Source organism: Nyctibius grandis, chromosome 10 (genome assembly GCF_013368605.1).
Source record: "Nyctibius grandis isolate bNycGra1 chromosome 10, bNycGra1.pri, whole genome shotgun sequence".
Taxonomy (NCBI): Eukaryota; Metazoa; Chordata; class Aves; order Nyctibiiformes; family Nyctibiidae; genus Nyctibius; species Nyctibius grandis.
The window spans coordinates 2,399,604-2,416,670 of NC_090667.1; the positions used below are offsets into that span (position 1 = coordinate 2,399,604).

Sequence of the window (17,067 nt, forward strand, 5' to 3'; positions counted from 1 at the left end):
CTGATGGCTCTTGATGTTCTTTCTGAAGTTTTGAACATCAAGAAACTTGAGCATGAGCTTTTTATGATGGTGCTAAAGACAGACACTGGCAACAGCTGAGTTTCACCTCAAATCCTGATGCCACTGAAGCATCTCTGAAGTTTTTACTTTTCTCTATAGGCTAGTACCTTTTTTTTTATTCTTTTTGGAAGTATTAAAGCAAAACCAACCTTTGAGTTCAGCTTATTCAATTTCCTACTGCTATTTTTTTCAGTTCCTATCTGGACATCCTGGATTTGTCAAGGAGATTTTCTCCTGTGAAGAACATGAAATAAAAACATCTCAGCTGTGGCTCTACATAAATCGTATCATTGCACTGCGGTATGTACCGTACTTGGTAATTTTCTGATGGCTGCTCTGGCATTTTGATTAAAAAATTAGCACTGCAGCTCTGTAGTGCTATACAATATCAATAAAGTATGTGCTAAATGAAGTAAGAGCTGGCTAATGGACAGATTTCTACAAGCATTTTTAAGAGGAGACCACTCAAAGGGGGCTGTTTCTAGTGGCGCCACATGAAGAGTCATCCAAAGCCCAAATCTGTTCAACATCTCCATCGAGATCTGGAACAAACACAGAAATCCCAGCTGATGCTACGGACACCAGAGAGTGATGGAGTGGAAGGCAGGACCGATGTGCTGAGCTTTTTGGGTTGCCTAGTAACCTGCATCTGTGCACAATAAAGTATTTTAATATTACCACATATAGTTATATATAACACATTGACCACATGTCCAGGAATGAGGAATGCAGGACAGAGCTATTAAACGAAAACCAGTTGAGTTAATTAATCCTGCCTCCATGTTTAGCAGGGAAAAGGGTCAGTAAGTGACAAAACACACAACAGCCGCCAAAGACCAGAGTGATCCCTGCCTGGATGGTGGGGAAGGGTAGTATGGAAGATTTGACCCTCTGCACCAATGCTACTGAACCCAAAAGGCACCCAACAAGCTACTCCAGACAAATACAACATGAATCAGGAGTGTAGCTGCAGTACAGACATCTGAGACAGATGTTAGATAAACTTTTTCCAATATATTAAGGAACATTTTTGGTCTTAAAAGCTATGAATCTGCTCAACTGGTCAAAGAAAAGACGAAGGACACGTAGGTGGAGAAGCAATTCAAAGCATCCATGAGATGCCTGAAAGGGCGAAGAGAGAATATCCGCACCAGCTTTCCTTAGATGAAGGCAGATTTCAAAAGAAAAATATAGCTCTAGCAATTACCTACTAGGAAAACCAGGTAGAGAAAACAAGAAACAAGAAGAAAAGAGCAGCTAAGGTGTTGCAGTCCATACATAATAAAACAAGATCTAGGAAAGCCTGCCCAGAGACAGACTTTGAAAAACAAAAGGAAATGCAACGCAGAAAGTTTGGGTCCAATTTTCAGAAGTGGCCTCTGGTTTTGCAAGACCAGAAGGAAGCCATAGGAAAGCCTGCAATTCTTCATTCCCAGCTCACTGAAAATGCAAATTGTACTTTTCAGAGCCCTACCGTGATCTGAAGGTGCACACGTGTGTCTAGGACTCTCAGCCATTTTACTCTCTCATCAATATTTGTATTTGCTGTTCGCTGACGTAATTGTGTCTGCAAGCAACCAAAAATACTCTTATTTGTGTATGTGAAATTGCTTCAGTGAACATTGCTGGTACGGATCAAATAATTTTTTGAGAAATGGTATTTGCCTGGTTTTATGTGCCAGTGAGTCACTCATAAGTACTTATAAATATTTAAATATTCTACTCCTGCAAGAGTGTGTGGTAGACATTTGATACGGTTTGTACCACGTCACCTCTGAAGCACCACCCCACACTGCAAATTCTTGCATTTTAAACCAAGATTAACAAATCAACGCACCCTGAAAAGCATTTTAAAATCACCGGTACATTGTATTCCAGTGAGTTTTCTTTGCAATTCGTAGACAATAGATTTCCAATAACAACTTGTAATTAGTTCATTTTCTCTTATTCAGTCATTACATATTAAGCCCATTGACATTTTGCAGATGGTGTCTTTTGAAATGAGAGATATTTAAAAAAAATACTATAGTTTGGCAACTCACACTCAAGTGTGCTGGTTCCAGTGTGCAAATAATACGCCAGAAAGAAACAGCAAACCCAGTGTCAGATACTCTCCCTGCCTTTTCTAGAAAAAATCTGCCAGCAATTCTTGACCAAAAAGCATGAAATCACAATCATTTTAACCATATCTACATTTGCCATTAATTCTGCCAAAATCTTATTTCAGGAGACTCTTAGGTTTTTTCATCTGGAACCATATTTTAGCTTTTGAAGCATTTTTGCTTGGATTAAATTTGTATTTCTTGGTATAAATTAATTCTGTTTTTTTTTTCCTCTGAGAAAATACCTTTTACTTTGTTCAAAATGCAGCAAAACAATTGAGAATACACAACAAAACTGACTCTGACAGCTGTTTTGTGGAACTGCAAACAATGCAGGGCACTTTGCTGGAGCCCAGCGATATATTTTAGACTTGAAGCTCAGAACTGAAGATTTTCACAATGAGAAGAGCTTTAAAAGAGAGAGAAAAAGAAATCACATTTTCTGCAGAATGTGTTTCTTTGATAGCAAAGGAGGGGAAAAAAAAAGAAAAACAAAGCAAGAAAATCACAGAATCGGTCAGGTTGGAAGAGCCCTCTGGGATCATTGAGTCCAACCATTGCCCTCACACCACCATGGCAACTAGACCAGGGCACTAAGTGCCATGTCCAGGCTTTTCTTAAACCCCTCCAGAGATGGTGACTCCACCACCTCCCTGGCCAGCCCCTTCCAATGGCTAATGACCCTTGCTGAGAAGAAATGCTTCCTAATGTCCAACACGAACCTCCCCTGGTGAAGCTTGAGGCTGTGTCCTCTTATCGCTAGTTGCCTGGGAGAAGAGGCCGACTCTTCTCTTCACCACTACCTCTTAGGTAGAATTTCCCACATTCAAAAATTATCCGCTCACTAAAATGGAGTAAGGATGAACTCACTCAGATTTCCCCAGCTGAGGCTTCCTACCAGCCAAAAACCACATTTCCAGTTTCACCAGGATCGTTCCTAGTGCTCAAGCCAGGCATCTTACACTCCATCTATGAGCGAGGCAAGGAGTTACTTGCTTCTGAAGATGATCTAAAAAGTCAAAACATATTGAGCAGGGAGATCCCAAGAGCTGACCAAAGGCACCTCCGAGCTCGAGCTCAGCCCTGCGCTGCCACACGGCCATCAGCCCACGCACAGAGAGCCCCTGAGCGCTGGCTTCTCTGCCTCCACTTTGCTAAGCTGCTGTGTCTACCGACAACACACCACGGCCAGCTCGGTCCTAATAAAGCCTAAAAACCCAGCGCAGGATCACGGCTCGGCTGTGGAAACGCTGGTCACTAAATGCTGCCGCAGTGACTTGGATGCTTGTTGGTTTAAAGCCTGGACATGGCACTTAGTGCCCTGGTCTAGTTGTCATGGTGGTGTCAGGGCAATGGTTGGACTCGATGATCCCAGAGGGCTCTTCCAACCTGGTTGATTCTGTGATTCTGGTTTTTCCTGTCATCCCTGTTTAGCCAGTCTGTACCTGCTGCAGAAATCAAGCTAATCAGTTTTAAATTTCTGCTTTTTCACTTGATTTTTAACTTTTAGTTTTGTTTTTGCTATAAGATTGCACTGTTAAATTAATCATTCCAGAAAATGCCCAATAAGTTGCCTTTATCCTCAGTAACGTGGCTGCGCATCATTCCCCAAGGCAGGCAGGAATGAGTTGCTTTGGCCAACTGAAGGAAATGTCACTTCTTTCCCGAGTAGTTCACATCACCTCCACCACTGCCTCAAACCGAAAGCAGAGGCCGGTGCTCCCCTGCTTGCTGAGATGTGTTTGAAGTTGAGCTATCACATAGCTCACAGAAGCAAATCAATGTTGGTAAGCTAATGAATTATTTCCAAGTTCGTACCAATACCTGCAGCAACATGAAAGAAAAATCACACAGCAGGGAGATTACAGCTGAAGAGGCAGAGCGTGGTGCACAAGCTGTCAATATTTTAGAACTATGATTTGATCCTGTTGATAACTGTTGCTACAACATTGCTTCAGAGAACACCTCCAGCAAAACATTTTATCTCACAATATAGTTGCCCAATATAATTAACCAGACTTGACCAACCTAGCTGGAAGGTAGCAGTAACAAACACCCAACCCTACGCGCCACACCATCGAGGAGAACAGCTTCATAAAGATGTGAGTAAACACTTCATCTGTACATGGACTTCACAGATGCAGTTTCTGCTGGAACAACTGCCTCGCCAGGTGTACGTGGAGCACATGTATATGGACATATTTTTCCAAATACGAGTATTCATTTTCCTCACACAGAATTTATTTATCCCCTTCCTTACAATGAGATGTCCGTCAAGATCAGTTACACTTCTGAAAGTTTCCTTCCTCATGCAACAACTCCCTCCCCCACTTGACCCAACAGCCCCTTTTTAGGTTTCGTTCCCTCTTCCTCAAGGCAGAGCTCAGTTTTTCCCTGGCAAGCATCAACCTCCACGCTTCTGGGACAATTACAAAGCCTTGCCCTAAAGTAGTTTCCAGCAAATCAGAAATAGGCACACCTCAAAAATAAATCCGTTTTATCCTCCGCACTTCTAACGGGCCTCCGGAGGATGCCTGGAGGGGTCAGGGATGGATGGCTCACTCCTCTGCACCACGTGGTTGCCTTGCCTGGCAGGGAAGACAGCTACCGGAGATTTTAGGATCACTGAGGTAAATCTAGAGCCAGTCCAACGCCATTCACTGCTGTTGCTCTGCAGTGGCAGTGATTTATCCATCAACCATACCCAGCCCAGGCTCTCCATTCATTTTTTCACCCAGTTCATTCACGTTCACCCTTCTCTCTGGTTTCCCAGTCGCCAGCTGCAGTGCTGGGGAAGCCCCAGGACACGGGTCCACACCGTGGGCTGGTACCATCCACCCTCCCTGGCTGTTATCCAGCATTTCCCTGACCTCCTGCTGTAAGTGTATATATCCCATTTTCATATTTCTCAATTGTGCTTTTTTGATAAATATTAAGGATGGGTAAAAAAGGAAAATCTGAACTAAAACAGAACCAGGGAAGAAAGCAAATCTCCTTTTAAAGAGTATGAAGAGCATTAGAAGAGGAGGTTTAAGAGAAGAGCACATTGATCCTGCTGTCTCTTCTGCATTCACTCATGCATGAAATATGCTCCTTCTAAACAATATTTGTGTTCTTTACATAACAACATATCCATAGATGATAACACATCTCTCAGAGAAACAGCAATTTTCTGTCTACACGTAACATATATGCATAAACGCTTGGGAAATAGCAACTGGACTAAAAAAGCACAATTCAGTATATTTCTTTCAAACTGCCTTTGTGGGTTTTTTTGGTCCAGATGTGACATTGAGGATCTCCAAATGTCACTGCAGAGCCACTAGAAAGCGTGTGATCCAGCAGCCTTCAAGAGCCACGCAGAGCATGCGAGGCGACCTCAGTAAGCCACGACGGCATCGAGATGGGGACATTACCTTGGGGTATAATTTCTAACCTGACCTAGTGAAATACCCCCGGTCTTTTATGCAACCTCAGACAAAAAGCTCTCTAAACCCACTGTGACCTCCTGGGAAGAGCTGCTGTGGGGTAGCAGAGATGTTTGCAAAAGGTCTTTTCTGTGCTTTTGAAAGTGTAATGAAATGCAAAGGCAAGCTGGGAGAAGGGGGTGTTGGTTAGGAGAGCACTCTAACTGGCCATGAGCTAGAGTTTAAGGGGATTTTATCATAGGGTTAATAACTTATTAGCTAAACAATGTTGACAAGATAATGCCATTTTGATGGAATGCATGTTTTCCCTCTCCTTGACATATTTGTATTACAAATTGACCTGTCCACATTGATGATGATCTAGATCTAGAAGATTACCCTGATTTTTTTCCTTCAGCTAGGCTTTCCCATCTGCCAACCTGCTACTTTCCGTTAGGGAAGACAACAGGAATGCCAAAAGTGACATGCCTAATTCTAATGACCTCCAGTCAAATACGGTTCCAGAAGTTATATCCAATAATCACTCGTCTGAGCATATTTAAAGTATGACTCAGCTGGGTGATGTGCTTGCCAATTCACCAGACTATCTCCACGCTGATTAATTAGATGCGTGCTCTGCTTTAGCTCTTATGACAACTAAGGCTTTCATTTATTACTCATTTATTGAATCTCTGTAACAATATAAAGAAAAGACAACAGACATATATTTTCTAGTACTCTATTTTTGGAATGTGAAAATCTTGCAATCACCATATTAAAAATTATTTTTTTAAATTATGGTCCAAGGTGATGACTGGGGCTAATTTTAAAGCACTTTGAAAATTATTACCCAAAGTTGGTTTTTTTTTTTTAACGAAAAGCTGGAAGTCAAGAAAACAGAAACCATTCTCTTTAGAAAAGAGAATATTTGGCAAAAATTGAGGTTCTGCAAGTTTCTCCCACCCAGCAGGCAGTGGAGAAGGGTGCATACAAGGACTCAATAGCTCACTATCCTGATTATTGAATAAACCCCCACATTTTCTGTCTTAGTATTACAAAGTTACAGGCATCCATAAAACTTTGTCATCCAGATAAAGGAGACAGCGTGGGCCTTTTCCAGGGAAGGTCTTCAATGAATGCTTAACTTCAAGCATGAACATAAAGTTATGAAGATAAATGGGATAACACAAGTACTTATTTTTTCACATTGTGTAAGTAGCTCAGTGATCTAAGGATCCTTGCAAATGGTGCTGAGATATGTATCAAGATTGCACACCGTAATCCACCTTACCAACACGAAAACAAAATGCAGGGAACATCATTCCCAGGCAGAATATTCAGTAAAACACCTTCCCACAGCAAACTAACTCATGTTACCACAAGACACTTGGACAGGTTTCAAACCTGTTTCCTCAGGGTTATTCAGAAACCACATACTCGGGTCTACAGACCTGGCCAGTTCACCAACATCTCTCTACCACCATCAACAAGCAGCACAACAAAATACACAAGAAAACAATAAGCCCCACATACTTTTACCAACCTCCAAGTTCATGCTTATCCTTTGGAGCACAGTAACGCTTAGAAACAAGCCTTCCATAGTATTTTCATGGCATTAAATACAAAAAGGGATTATCTTTGCTGACCATGCCTGCGAACATAACATTGCCATCACAGCTCTTCCCATTCTTTCAACACCCAAGACAGACAAAAGCATCGGGACTCACGGAAGGCTGTGTAGAGCTCCTGCAGGGTTAAGCGGCCATCGTTGTTGTAATCATCAAACCGGAGAAGGTCTTCCAGTGTACAATCCAATAAATCATCTTCCAGATCCTCCTCCTTCATTAGCTGTAGCATAGAGAACAGGTAATCTTACATAAGATGTAAAGCTACAGGATGCCGTCCTGGCTCACCCAGCAGATTTTTCATTGAATGACCTTTGGGGAGATATATATTGAGATATATCATATCTATCGTTACCTATTTGCTTTGTACCAAGATACAACTGATATTCACATTCCTGCAGCACTTCACAGGCCATGGACTGGTGAGGGTGAGGAGCCTCTTCCTTCAACAGCAGCACAAAAATAAACATTCAACAGGGAAGAAGGAAAGTTTGTTTTCCTCTCTCCTCTGTAGGTGAGGACAAAATTGTATTCCTTGCTTTTAGGACTAGAATGGGCAAGAGTGGATGGTGTATTCAACACTAATGGGGTTTTTCCAGCCCCTGACAGTTTGTTTCTTACATGTTCTAAACATGTCACACATTCTACATGAAAAAAGAAGAGAGCTTTAGAAGTTGTATATCCAAGTTAGCAAATACCCAAAATCAGACCTAAGCATAATGAAAATGTTCAGATCTCTAAATTTATTGTAGAACGGGAAGAAAACTGCTGAAATGTTGCATCTTCTGGGCAGGAGGGCTTTTTGCTGTAGTCCAGGGCCTCTTTTATTTACTATTCTAGTCTTGGCCCATTATATTGAAGCAATTTAAAGTAATAATGCTAAAAAAATGACCCTTCACCTAGCAAGTAAAATTGTTCAATAAAAGTGAGATCAACCATAACTTCCAAGATCAATCTTCTAAAGATGGAAATTTCCCTTTGTCTACCTTTGTATTGAAAATTGATTAACTTTTCATAAGACTGACAAGTTTTTACTAGTCCTTTTGATTTAATGTCAGAAAAAAAAAAAAACAACACAAAACACTTCAGCTGTAACAAATTCAGTAGATTTATGAATCTGACTTTAAAATACATTCAAGTTTTAATTGGAAATAACATTGCAATTACCACTGTTGTTAATAGCCCTGCATTCCTACGGCTGCAAAACTACATGGGCATTTCACACTGCCAGGTCCGGAGGGAAACTGTTCGACAGGGTCTGCCAGCAGCCAGGAGGCAAAGCAGCTTTAAATAGAGGGGATGGACCATCTGCTGCCATATCTTTTGCTCAGAGCAATTCTGTTGTGGAGAACAAACAAGTGGGCAAAGATCCTCGCCATCTCCTGGGGATAGGTGCTGCCCCGACGCAGGACTGTCCTCTCTCCGGAGGGACTCTGCTTCCAGTTTCTCCTTTGGGGTGAATCCCTCTGCAAGGAGCCACCTAAAGATCCCCCTTCAGGTCTTAAAAATGACTTTTTTCTGCAGCAATGCACGTTACCCTGCCTCAAGCTTTTCCTTGCAGACAAGGTTATAGTGCTCGAGAGACTACTTTTCTTTTAAATAAAACAAAGAAAATGCACAGCAGCAGCTCATGCAGCAGCCAGAGAGAACGAGATCCCACGGCACCATGTTCATTTCAGCTGCCTCTACCCATGAGCAATGCAATTCCCATCTTTGGGGGAATTTTAAAGTCGCAGAGAGCTTCAAATTAAAGAGCCAATGCAAACCAATCACAAATCTACCTAATAAGGCGAGAAAAGGTCTGTTAAAACTATAACACGGAAAATTAAAAATTGCTCATTGCCTAAAAAAAACCCCTTGAAAACTGGGTGAACAAACTGGTCATGTAAAAGCACATGAAAATCATCTTGTTTTTAGAGCTAACAAGAAAAATAAAGAATTGTCATGTTACACATAAACTGTGAGTACTGCTGCTGAGAGAGTCCCAGAGCTCAGCCCGGTCAGGACTTCAGCCACGCTCCCACCAAGGGGCCCAAGATCAGCGTCACTCAGCTCAGGATTAAAAGTATTCATGGCTCATTTATATTCTGCATAAACTGGCATTATTTTGTCTTTTGAGAGGTGGTCACGCTGTCAACTCGGCAATGCTGGTGGCAAGCCTTGGTGGGGGACGTTTGGGTGCGAGGGTTGGGCTTATTCTGGTCCATCAAACTGAAGTGGGCTCTAGATGTGCAAGCACGTTTACTGATTTTGGTAACAGTGAGAAGAATTAAAATAATAGTAGCCAAGGTCTATGGTTGCTCTTGTGAGACAGACCTGGGCTCCAAGCACACCTGCAAACGAAGCCCATAGTAACTGGGTGGCAGACCTTAACACACTGAATCCTGCTCCTTTAAAATGCAAGTCACTGTTTCTTCCTAATGGTAATGGCTTGAGGGCTGCCAAACCTTTATTTCCATGCGAGTTGAGTTTTAATATCCTGACGGGATAAGTTTCATGTAAAAAGGGGAAAAAAACTGGAGAGTAGAACAGACACTTCCACGTCACTATGCAAAAGCTGGCTTTGAATTCAGATAAAAGAGTTTTCTTACACCTACCACGTCTTTATAAAAAAAATCATCGCATTTAGATGAAGCATTGTATATATTCATAGCTCTGAGATCTAAGGGAATTTACGCTGACACTTTGCATTGTACAGAAAGGATCGTGCATCATGTCAGCAGCCTGAGGATTAAAATTCAGGCAAACTGTCCTACACGGAGCAAGCTCTGGGAGGAGTAAGCTTGCGTCTGTCCCCCTGCTTGCTCACAACTTGCATTTACATGCTGGAACGGCGACGCACTTCATGTTCGCTGGGAAGCCCGAGTTGGATGAGATGTTCCTGCAGAGCAAAGTGTGAAGGGCCAGCTTGGAAACTGGAACAGGTCCCGGGCAGGTACTGGCTTCCAAAAGGTTCTTAAAAGGTGTTTGCTGGTAATTCTTCTCACAGATAACATAATGAAATGGAAAAGACAAGATATTCCCACATCTGGCATATGTGTTTTCTCATATTTACAGGACTCTTTTCTCAGGTCTGCATGTGCAAAGAGCAAGTCCAGGACACAGAGTAATCGGTTCGAGTGCCTGGGCTGTGACCTTGGTTCACTTGACCAACTAGATGAATTCCAACAGCACACCCATAACTAGAGGTAACAGGTTTTTTTCAAGCTCTCACCTTTTCTATCATTACTAAGTTCTGCTAATCAACATTTCAGCATCTGCCTAGGGATTTGGGGAAAAAAAAACTGTTAAAAAATATTCCAACTTTGTGTCATGTTACTACACGCTAATGCATGGTCCAGAGGCAAGCAGGAAGAATAAGAGATTTCTGCCTAACTTACGTGCACCTAAAAAATCCAAATTTATCCTCTCCAAGCCAGCTATAGCTGGAAATACTTCAGAAGATGACAGTTAGCAGCGAGGATTAGTATTTATTTTCTGGAGCATAGATGGGGCTGGAAAGCTGCCATGTTTTTTGTTTGTAGAGGAGCTTCAAAGATTTGAGCCAACACCATCTCCCCAGAGATGAGACTCGGAGGCTGCAGTACATTTTCCTCCTTTACCTGCTGCCGGCCGGACAGTTACAAACGACTGTTCTCACAAGTGTGCTGCTGCGTTACATTCAATTCACACTTTGAATGAAAAATGCAATCCACTTCATAATTCCATTTTCATTGAACAATAAACCCACCTGAGCCAGTTCAGAGCTGCTGAGATGCCCATCACTGTTTATATCCAAGTGCTTAAACATATCTTCAACTAAGGAGCGCTTCTGGGATGCCCTGTCCTGGGCCGGGCTGCTCGGTGGGCTCTGCCGGTGAGCCTGCAGGTCCAGGAGGATGCTCTTGAGCTGGCTGTAGTCTGCCATTGTACAGGTGTCACCTAAAAGGTAAGACCACGTTACCAGACCACGTACATTCGCCTTGATCTTTTTAAAGGACTGAGCTCCTAAAGGGAAAAATAAGGCACAGCTGAAGACAGGCTGCCTGCACCTACAGCACCGCTCGGCTCTGCTTGAGGAGCTCCTGCAGTCGTTGCCTTTTGTAATCGCTGGCAGTTTTTCTAAATCCTGCTGTCAAGGATGCTCTCCAGCATGTTACCTTCCAGATTACAGGGTTTCAGTTACAGACTTCCACACTCAACTTTGTAATCCCCACCCATGTTAAATTGGCTCTAGGTTTTTGTGAAGATAAAATAAATTCATCTATCCTGTGACTATAAAGTAAAAAATAAACCTGGGGAAGCTGATGTTTAGAAAGTGCCACAAACATAAATAAATGGCACCCCTGAGTGGCACCCTGTGACAAACATGGGGCTGATCTTGGGGAACCCTTCAAGGCAGCCCAAGGTGGTAAGACAGCCAGAGGGAGGACAGCGGGGAGCCCCCGCACACCGCCCCGCTGCCAACTTACACGAATGCTTTCCTCAAACCCTGACCAGGGAAAAAGGTTATTGTCATGGAAAAGCCCTCAAGCCACTCACTCTGAAGTGACACCAACTTGGCTGGAGGAATCAGACTGAACCTTCATGACCCTGAAAGCTCCTGCTGTCCCACACTGTGCGGGCATCAACCATCACCCACCAACAATACCAGCACATTCAGCTGTTCCCCTTAGATGCCCTTCACTCTACAATGTATTTTCTCTATAATGTAAATGCCCTTATTTTGGATAATGATGGTTTTAAAACAACTTTTTTATTTTAAGTCCCATCACTGACCCTGTTCGATTAAATCTGAGGGAACCTGGTATCACCTCAGTTTAAGGGACAATACCCTTGTAGATCAGCTCCCCAAAGACTCCAAACATTATTCCTCTGAAAAATAACAGCAGACTCTGGCAGACTGACAACGAGTGTTACTGTCCTTTTCTTGCTGAGCTGCACCGTTTTTGGTCCTCTGGTCACACTCCAGCTGAAACACAATTAAAATTCCAGGTGGGAGGCATTTCTCTGAGAACAAACCCATCTACAATCAAGACTTTTTTTTTCACCCTTCATATTTTGTGCTCACAACTTCAAAAGCACCACGACTTGAGAAGGTGAGAGAGGACATGGAGGCTGGGGATGTGTTCACCAGTCAGGTCAGTGCCCTACTGCTACACGAGCAATAACTGCAAGATAAGGCTTATTTTCCACCCTGAACTCAGACCTTTCTAATTTTGAGAGTTTCTCACTGCTCAGAGATATTAAGCAGCTGCAAAATTTTTCCTTCTCTCTAAACAACTTCCAAAGAGCTCTTGGTCCCTCATGGGATCAGTCTCATGTTATGGAAAAAACAAGGCTACTCAGCTACTATTAGTCCTGTTTATTATTTCTGCTTTTTTTTCCCCCTCAGCCATATCATTTGATGGCTATTGCTTATGAAGAGATTTCTTTCTTCCAATCGTGCTTATTTAAGAGAAAAACGGATGGCCCTACCCAGTGTAATCCAGCTATTTTGCAATCCTGTTGTAAATACCGTTTTAGCTGCTGCAATAATAGTTTTCTCTGAGCCGGAGTTTTCCTTTCTGTTCAGTCAAATCTTAATCCCAGAGATGTATCTGAGACTAATGAAGACAGGGAAATCTATTTAATTTGCTTCTACCTCTGTTTCTGCTCTGTGGTTTCCCCTCAGTGAGCAAAGCACGGCTACAGGCAAGCTGCATGGTGACACTGGGGGGCTGACCCACTGACATGGTCCACCCCATGGTAGGGACCACCCCAAACCCGGGTCTGCGTCTGTATCGCAGCCACCAGATCTGCTCACCCTAACAACTCCCTTTAGCCCTTTTTATTTCTTGCTTCTTCCTCCTAAACCAACCTTCTGGCCACAAAAGACAGGACTGGAAAAGGACCTAAGTGCTTCTGAAGCCCCCCTGTCTCTTCTAACAGCCCTTCTCACTTTATTAAGCTTCTATTGACAAGTTCTCTGGCTCACAGCTATCCCCGGCACCAGTCTGATACCACAGACCTGGCCTGGAAAATTAACTGGGTTAATTAATTCTCCCAGCAACCAGTGATAGGACAAGAGGACATAGCCTCAAGCTTCACCAGGGGAGGTTCAGGTTGGACATTAGGAAGCATTTCTTCTCAGCAAGGGTCATTAGCCATTGGAAGGGGCTGCCCAGGGAGGTGGGGGAGTCACCATCTCTGAAGGGGTTTAAGACAAGACTGGACATGGCACTTAGTGCCCTGGTCTAGTTGACATGGTGGTGTCAGGGCAATGGTTGGACTTGATGATCCCAGAGGGCTCTTCCAACCTGATTGATTCTGTGATAGCTCCTTGAACACTGGAGCCTCAGCCAAAATCCAGCACAACTGTGTGTTCAAACGGAATTCCCAGCATGAATTGTGCGTTAATGCAATGGCAAAACACAAGCAATACATGCAAGGAGCAGATGTTTGAATCCAAACATTGCATCTCTATTCCTGCACCCGTGGGACCTGACCAGGTCACTCACTGGTGACGCACCCAAGCTCTCGACCGCATTGCATGGTGTGAGCATCACAACCCTCCGTGATTTCCTCCAGGCTCTGAAAACAAAGCCACCACAAAAGTGCTTTTCTCGAAGAAGTACACGGCTGGGCTGCCAGCCAGCCCAAGGTAAGTGTGCCCATCCTGGGACTTTCAGAGGGTCACAGCCATGCTGCAGCCTCCAGGCGAACGTGATGGGCACGAAGAGCGAAATACAGGAAAGGACAGAGCTGGTGACAGCCTCTGGCAGCGATTCCCAAATCCTGTTATAAACTCATGGACAACACTTTTTGCTCCGCACCACCACTGCTGTGTCCAGGGTCACGGACCATCTACCCAGCAGAGCCCCATCCTGCCTGGCAGGGTAACACCTTTTCGCCATGTACACAGCAAAGAACACGGGCAATAAGACAATTATGTCTCCTATTTAAAAAATAAGTTTGGTTTCACATGTTGTTAACACACGCCACAGTCGGAAGGTCAGAAGGTGCTCTTGGCCCCTCTTAAAACTGCTCCAGAATCTCATTACCTTCACTTCCCTCTGGAGAAAACCACACTCTTCAGCTCTGCTGGAAGCGGATCCCTGTGCATCTCTCCACAGCGTGAATGTCACAGACTCCGCAGGTCTCACACCTTTCAACATTTTCCCCTGACACCTGAGACATCTGAGGGCTGCAGTGACGCACAAGCAGCTGCTCCGGAGCACGGCACGGTACCGCTGCTCAGCAGCACGGGATGCACAAAAGCAATAAAGTTTTGTCCCAGGGGTGCGAGATTAATAATTTGTGCTGCTTTGGCTGAACTAAAAGATTGATAGGAAAACACACTAAAACTGTAATATATATATATATATATGCATATAGACATATATGTATAATTTATATAGTTAATGTCACTGTAGGGAAAAAACAGGGAAAACCACTCCAGATCAAAGGAAATACTCTGTTTGACCTAAAACTATGACTTTATAGTAAGTCTGGCCTAAGAGTTCCAAAATCATCCATGCTTGGGTGGTTTGAGCTGATGTTTTGCTGCGTAACCTGGATCTAATGCTATTTCAAACACAACTTCAAGGCACTGCAGCGACCAGACACGGATGCTGGAGGCACCCCATAAGACACTGCCTGCTCCTCTGCTGTGGAGAGGAGGAGACACGTTCAGGCAACTTGAATCGCTGGCAAGTCAATCACAGAATCAATCGGGTTGGAAGAGACCTCTGGGATCATCGAGTCCAACCATTGCCCTGACACCACCATGGCAACTAGACCATGGCACTAAAATGCCACAGTACACTAAATATATTTGGTTCCTCTTCCATTGATGTACAGAAGAAACCTCTCCTGTAGTAAAATCCTTCCCCTCCTTTACTAGGCATTATTATTCCATCCTTTAACCTATCTTCCCTACGGAGGCTGCTAACAGTCGTTCTCCTGAGCTGCTGTATAGGTCTTGCAAAGGACAGCTCTGTATCTTCTCTCCTTCCCACCCGCCCCTCTCCTGCTGTCGATGACACTCATAATCTTCTTACATTGTGCCTGGGCTCCACCAGCTTTATCTACTAAATACTGTCTCTTTACGTTCTCAGCAGCACTGCTGCCGTTTGGATGCTCGCTGTTCTTCCAGGTATTACAACCATAGCTGTTAAACAAAAAGAATCCCAGAAAACCCATCTGTATGCCCTCTCGCTTACCCCCATTCTTGGCTCCGCTTTGCTAAGTGCTCCCAGCAGTTTCCTTTGCAACCTGAGCTCATCATTAGTGGTTTATCTCACCTCAGACCGCTCTCGTTGGTAGGGCTCATTAATGGATGTCTCTCAGCTTGGTTTCCTTGTTAGTGCTTCCCAGGGACTTGAATTCTGTTCACAATTGCGACCAGCTCAGACAAGTTTTGCATTTGCAGAGGTGGCTTGCTTGGAGGTGGGTCTCCCAGCCTGCACGCTGGGAGGTGACCGCCACTGCTCTTCTGAGATGGGTTTTGAAGGACTTCTTCCCTTCCCTATTTCTGAACACTAGAAATGCCACCATGGTGCTCTCAGGGCCTGTGTTGTACTACTGCCAGCTGAGCCCCTGTCTGTATCGCCTGCTGATGGGCTCAGGGCACCCTTCGCACCACAGAGCTGGAGATCCGAGACACAGAGAGCCAAAGACACAGGTTTGGGATGAGCTAAAACCGCTATTCTGTCTTCCATGCCCTAAACTAGTTCTCCACTTATTGATCATACTTTATATGAGGGCTGGTTAGAAAAAAAAGTCACACATGCTCCTTTTCCATCTTTAACCATGACCCCAGTACGATTTATTCTGCTGCCTCCAGGAGAAGAGGAGAGCTAAGGGCATACCATAGGCATCTGACATCAAAACCAAAACGCTGAGCATCTAACACAGGGAATTTTTTTACATTAACTTTAATAACAACATGTAACCCCACTATCTTTGGATTCCAGCTTAGGAATTAGAAAAAAAAATATTAAAAGGCTACCTTCACCATTTCAAGAGACTCTGTATCACTTCTACTGATGGTCACTGTACTTTTTGAACACGCACCTAATTTGACAGCAATGCTTTGAACACAAGCCTCCCCCTGAAAAGCTGCGTGGTTTCTGTCCCACGGTAGGATGCTCTGGGCAAGACGCCTTTGTTCCCATCCCACTGCTGGAGGTCAGCCTGTATCCCTCCTGGGAGCTCCACAGCCCACTTTGCAGCCCTAAGAAGAAAATGCTGGTGACTTTCAAACAAACCTCACACAAGGTGCAGCTCCCTCCTGTGATCTTTGGATAAAACTTCAATATACTTGCCATGCTCAAAAGACAGGGATTTCTGGCAATTTTTTTTTGTAGAAATACACCATTAAATACATCCTCCAGAAGCAGCCTGCAGCGGTTCTCCATCCCAAGCCCTGCTCCTGCAGCGGCCCCGGTCGTGTGATGTAGGATGGAGCCCAAAGTGAGGAACCACACTGCAACACCCCCGGCCAGGGAAGCCCACAATTTCCCCCTCCACATCAGGGGGATCTCTGAAGAAACAAGCCCTTTTTATCCATTTACAGCACTTTCAAAACCAGTGAAGCCTGGCACTGTTTGAATTAAAAAACAAAACAAAACAACAAAAACCACCACAGAAACAGACATGCAAAGAAAAACAATAAGACAGAAGAAAAGTAAAAGAAAAATCCAGCGTATTAAGGTCTGATTTGCTAAAGTGTGGCCAATAACTGTCACATTTACATGCTCTGCTCACTACGAGCAATGCTGTTTTGCAGCAGCTATGTAATTCATCCTGTTTAGCACTTCTGCATGCTTTGGCAGATAAAATATTGATCAGCCTGCCAAGAAACACAGAGTGCCATTCTGTTTTCATGTCAGAACTCGGTAATGAACTACA

At 43.8% G+C, this 17,067-nt stretch overlaps 1 protein-coding gene across 2 annotated transcripts in view; it reads right to left on the reverse strand.

Moving 5' to 3' along the window:
• Nucleotides 1–17,067, reverse strand: part of FSTL4 (follistatin like 4) — a 219,524-nt gene that overhangs the window by 89,029 nt on the left and 113,428 nt on the right. For both annotated transcript variants that reach the window (XM_068409411.1, XM_068409410.1), the window contains exons 4-5: nt 10,925–11,115; nt 7,297–7,417 (exon numbers count right to left, since the gene is read on the reverse strand). In XM_068409411.1, coding sequence (XP_068265512.1) covers nt 7,297–7,417; nt 10,925–11,115 — 312 coding nt within the window. The remainder of the gene's footprint in view (nt 1–7,296; nt 7,418–10,924; nt 11,116–17,067) is intronic.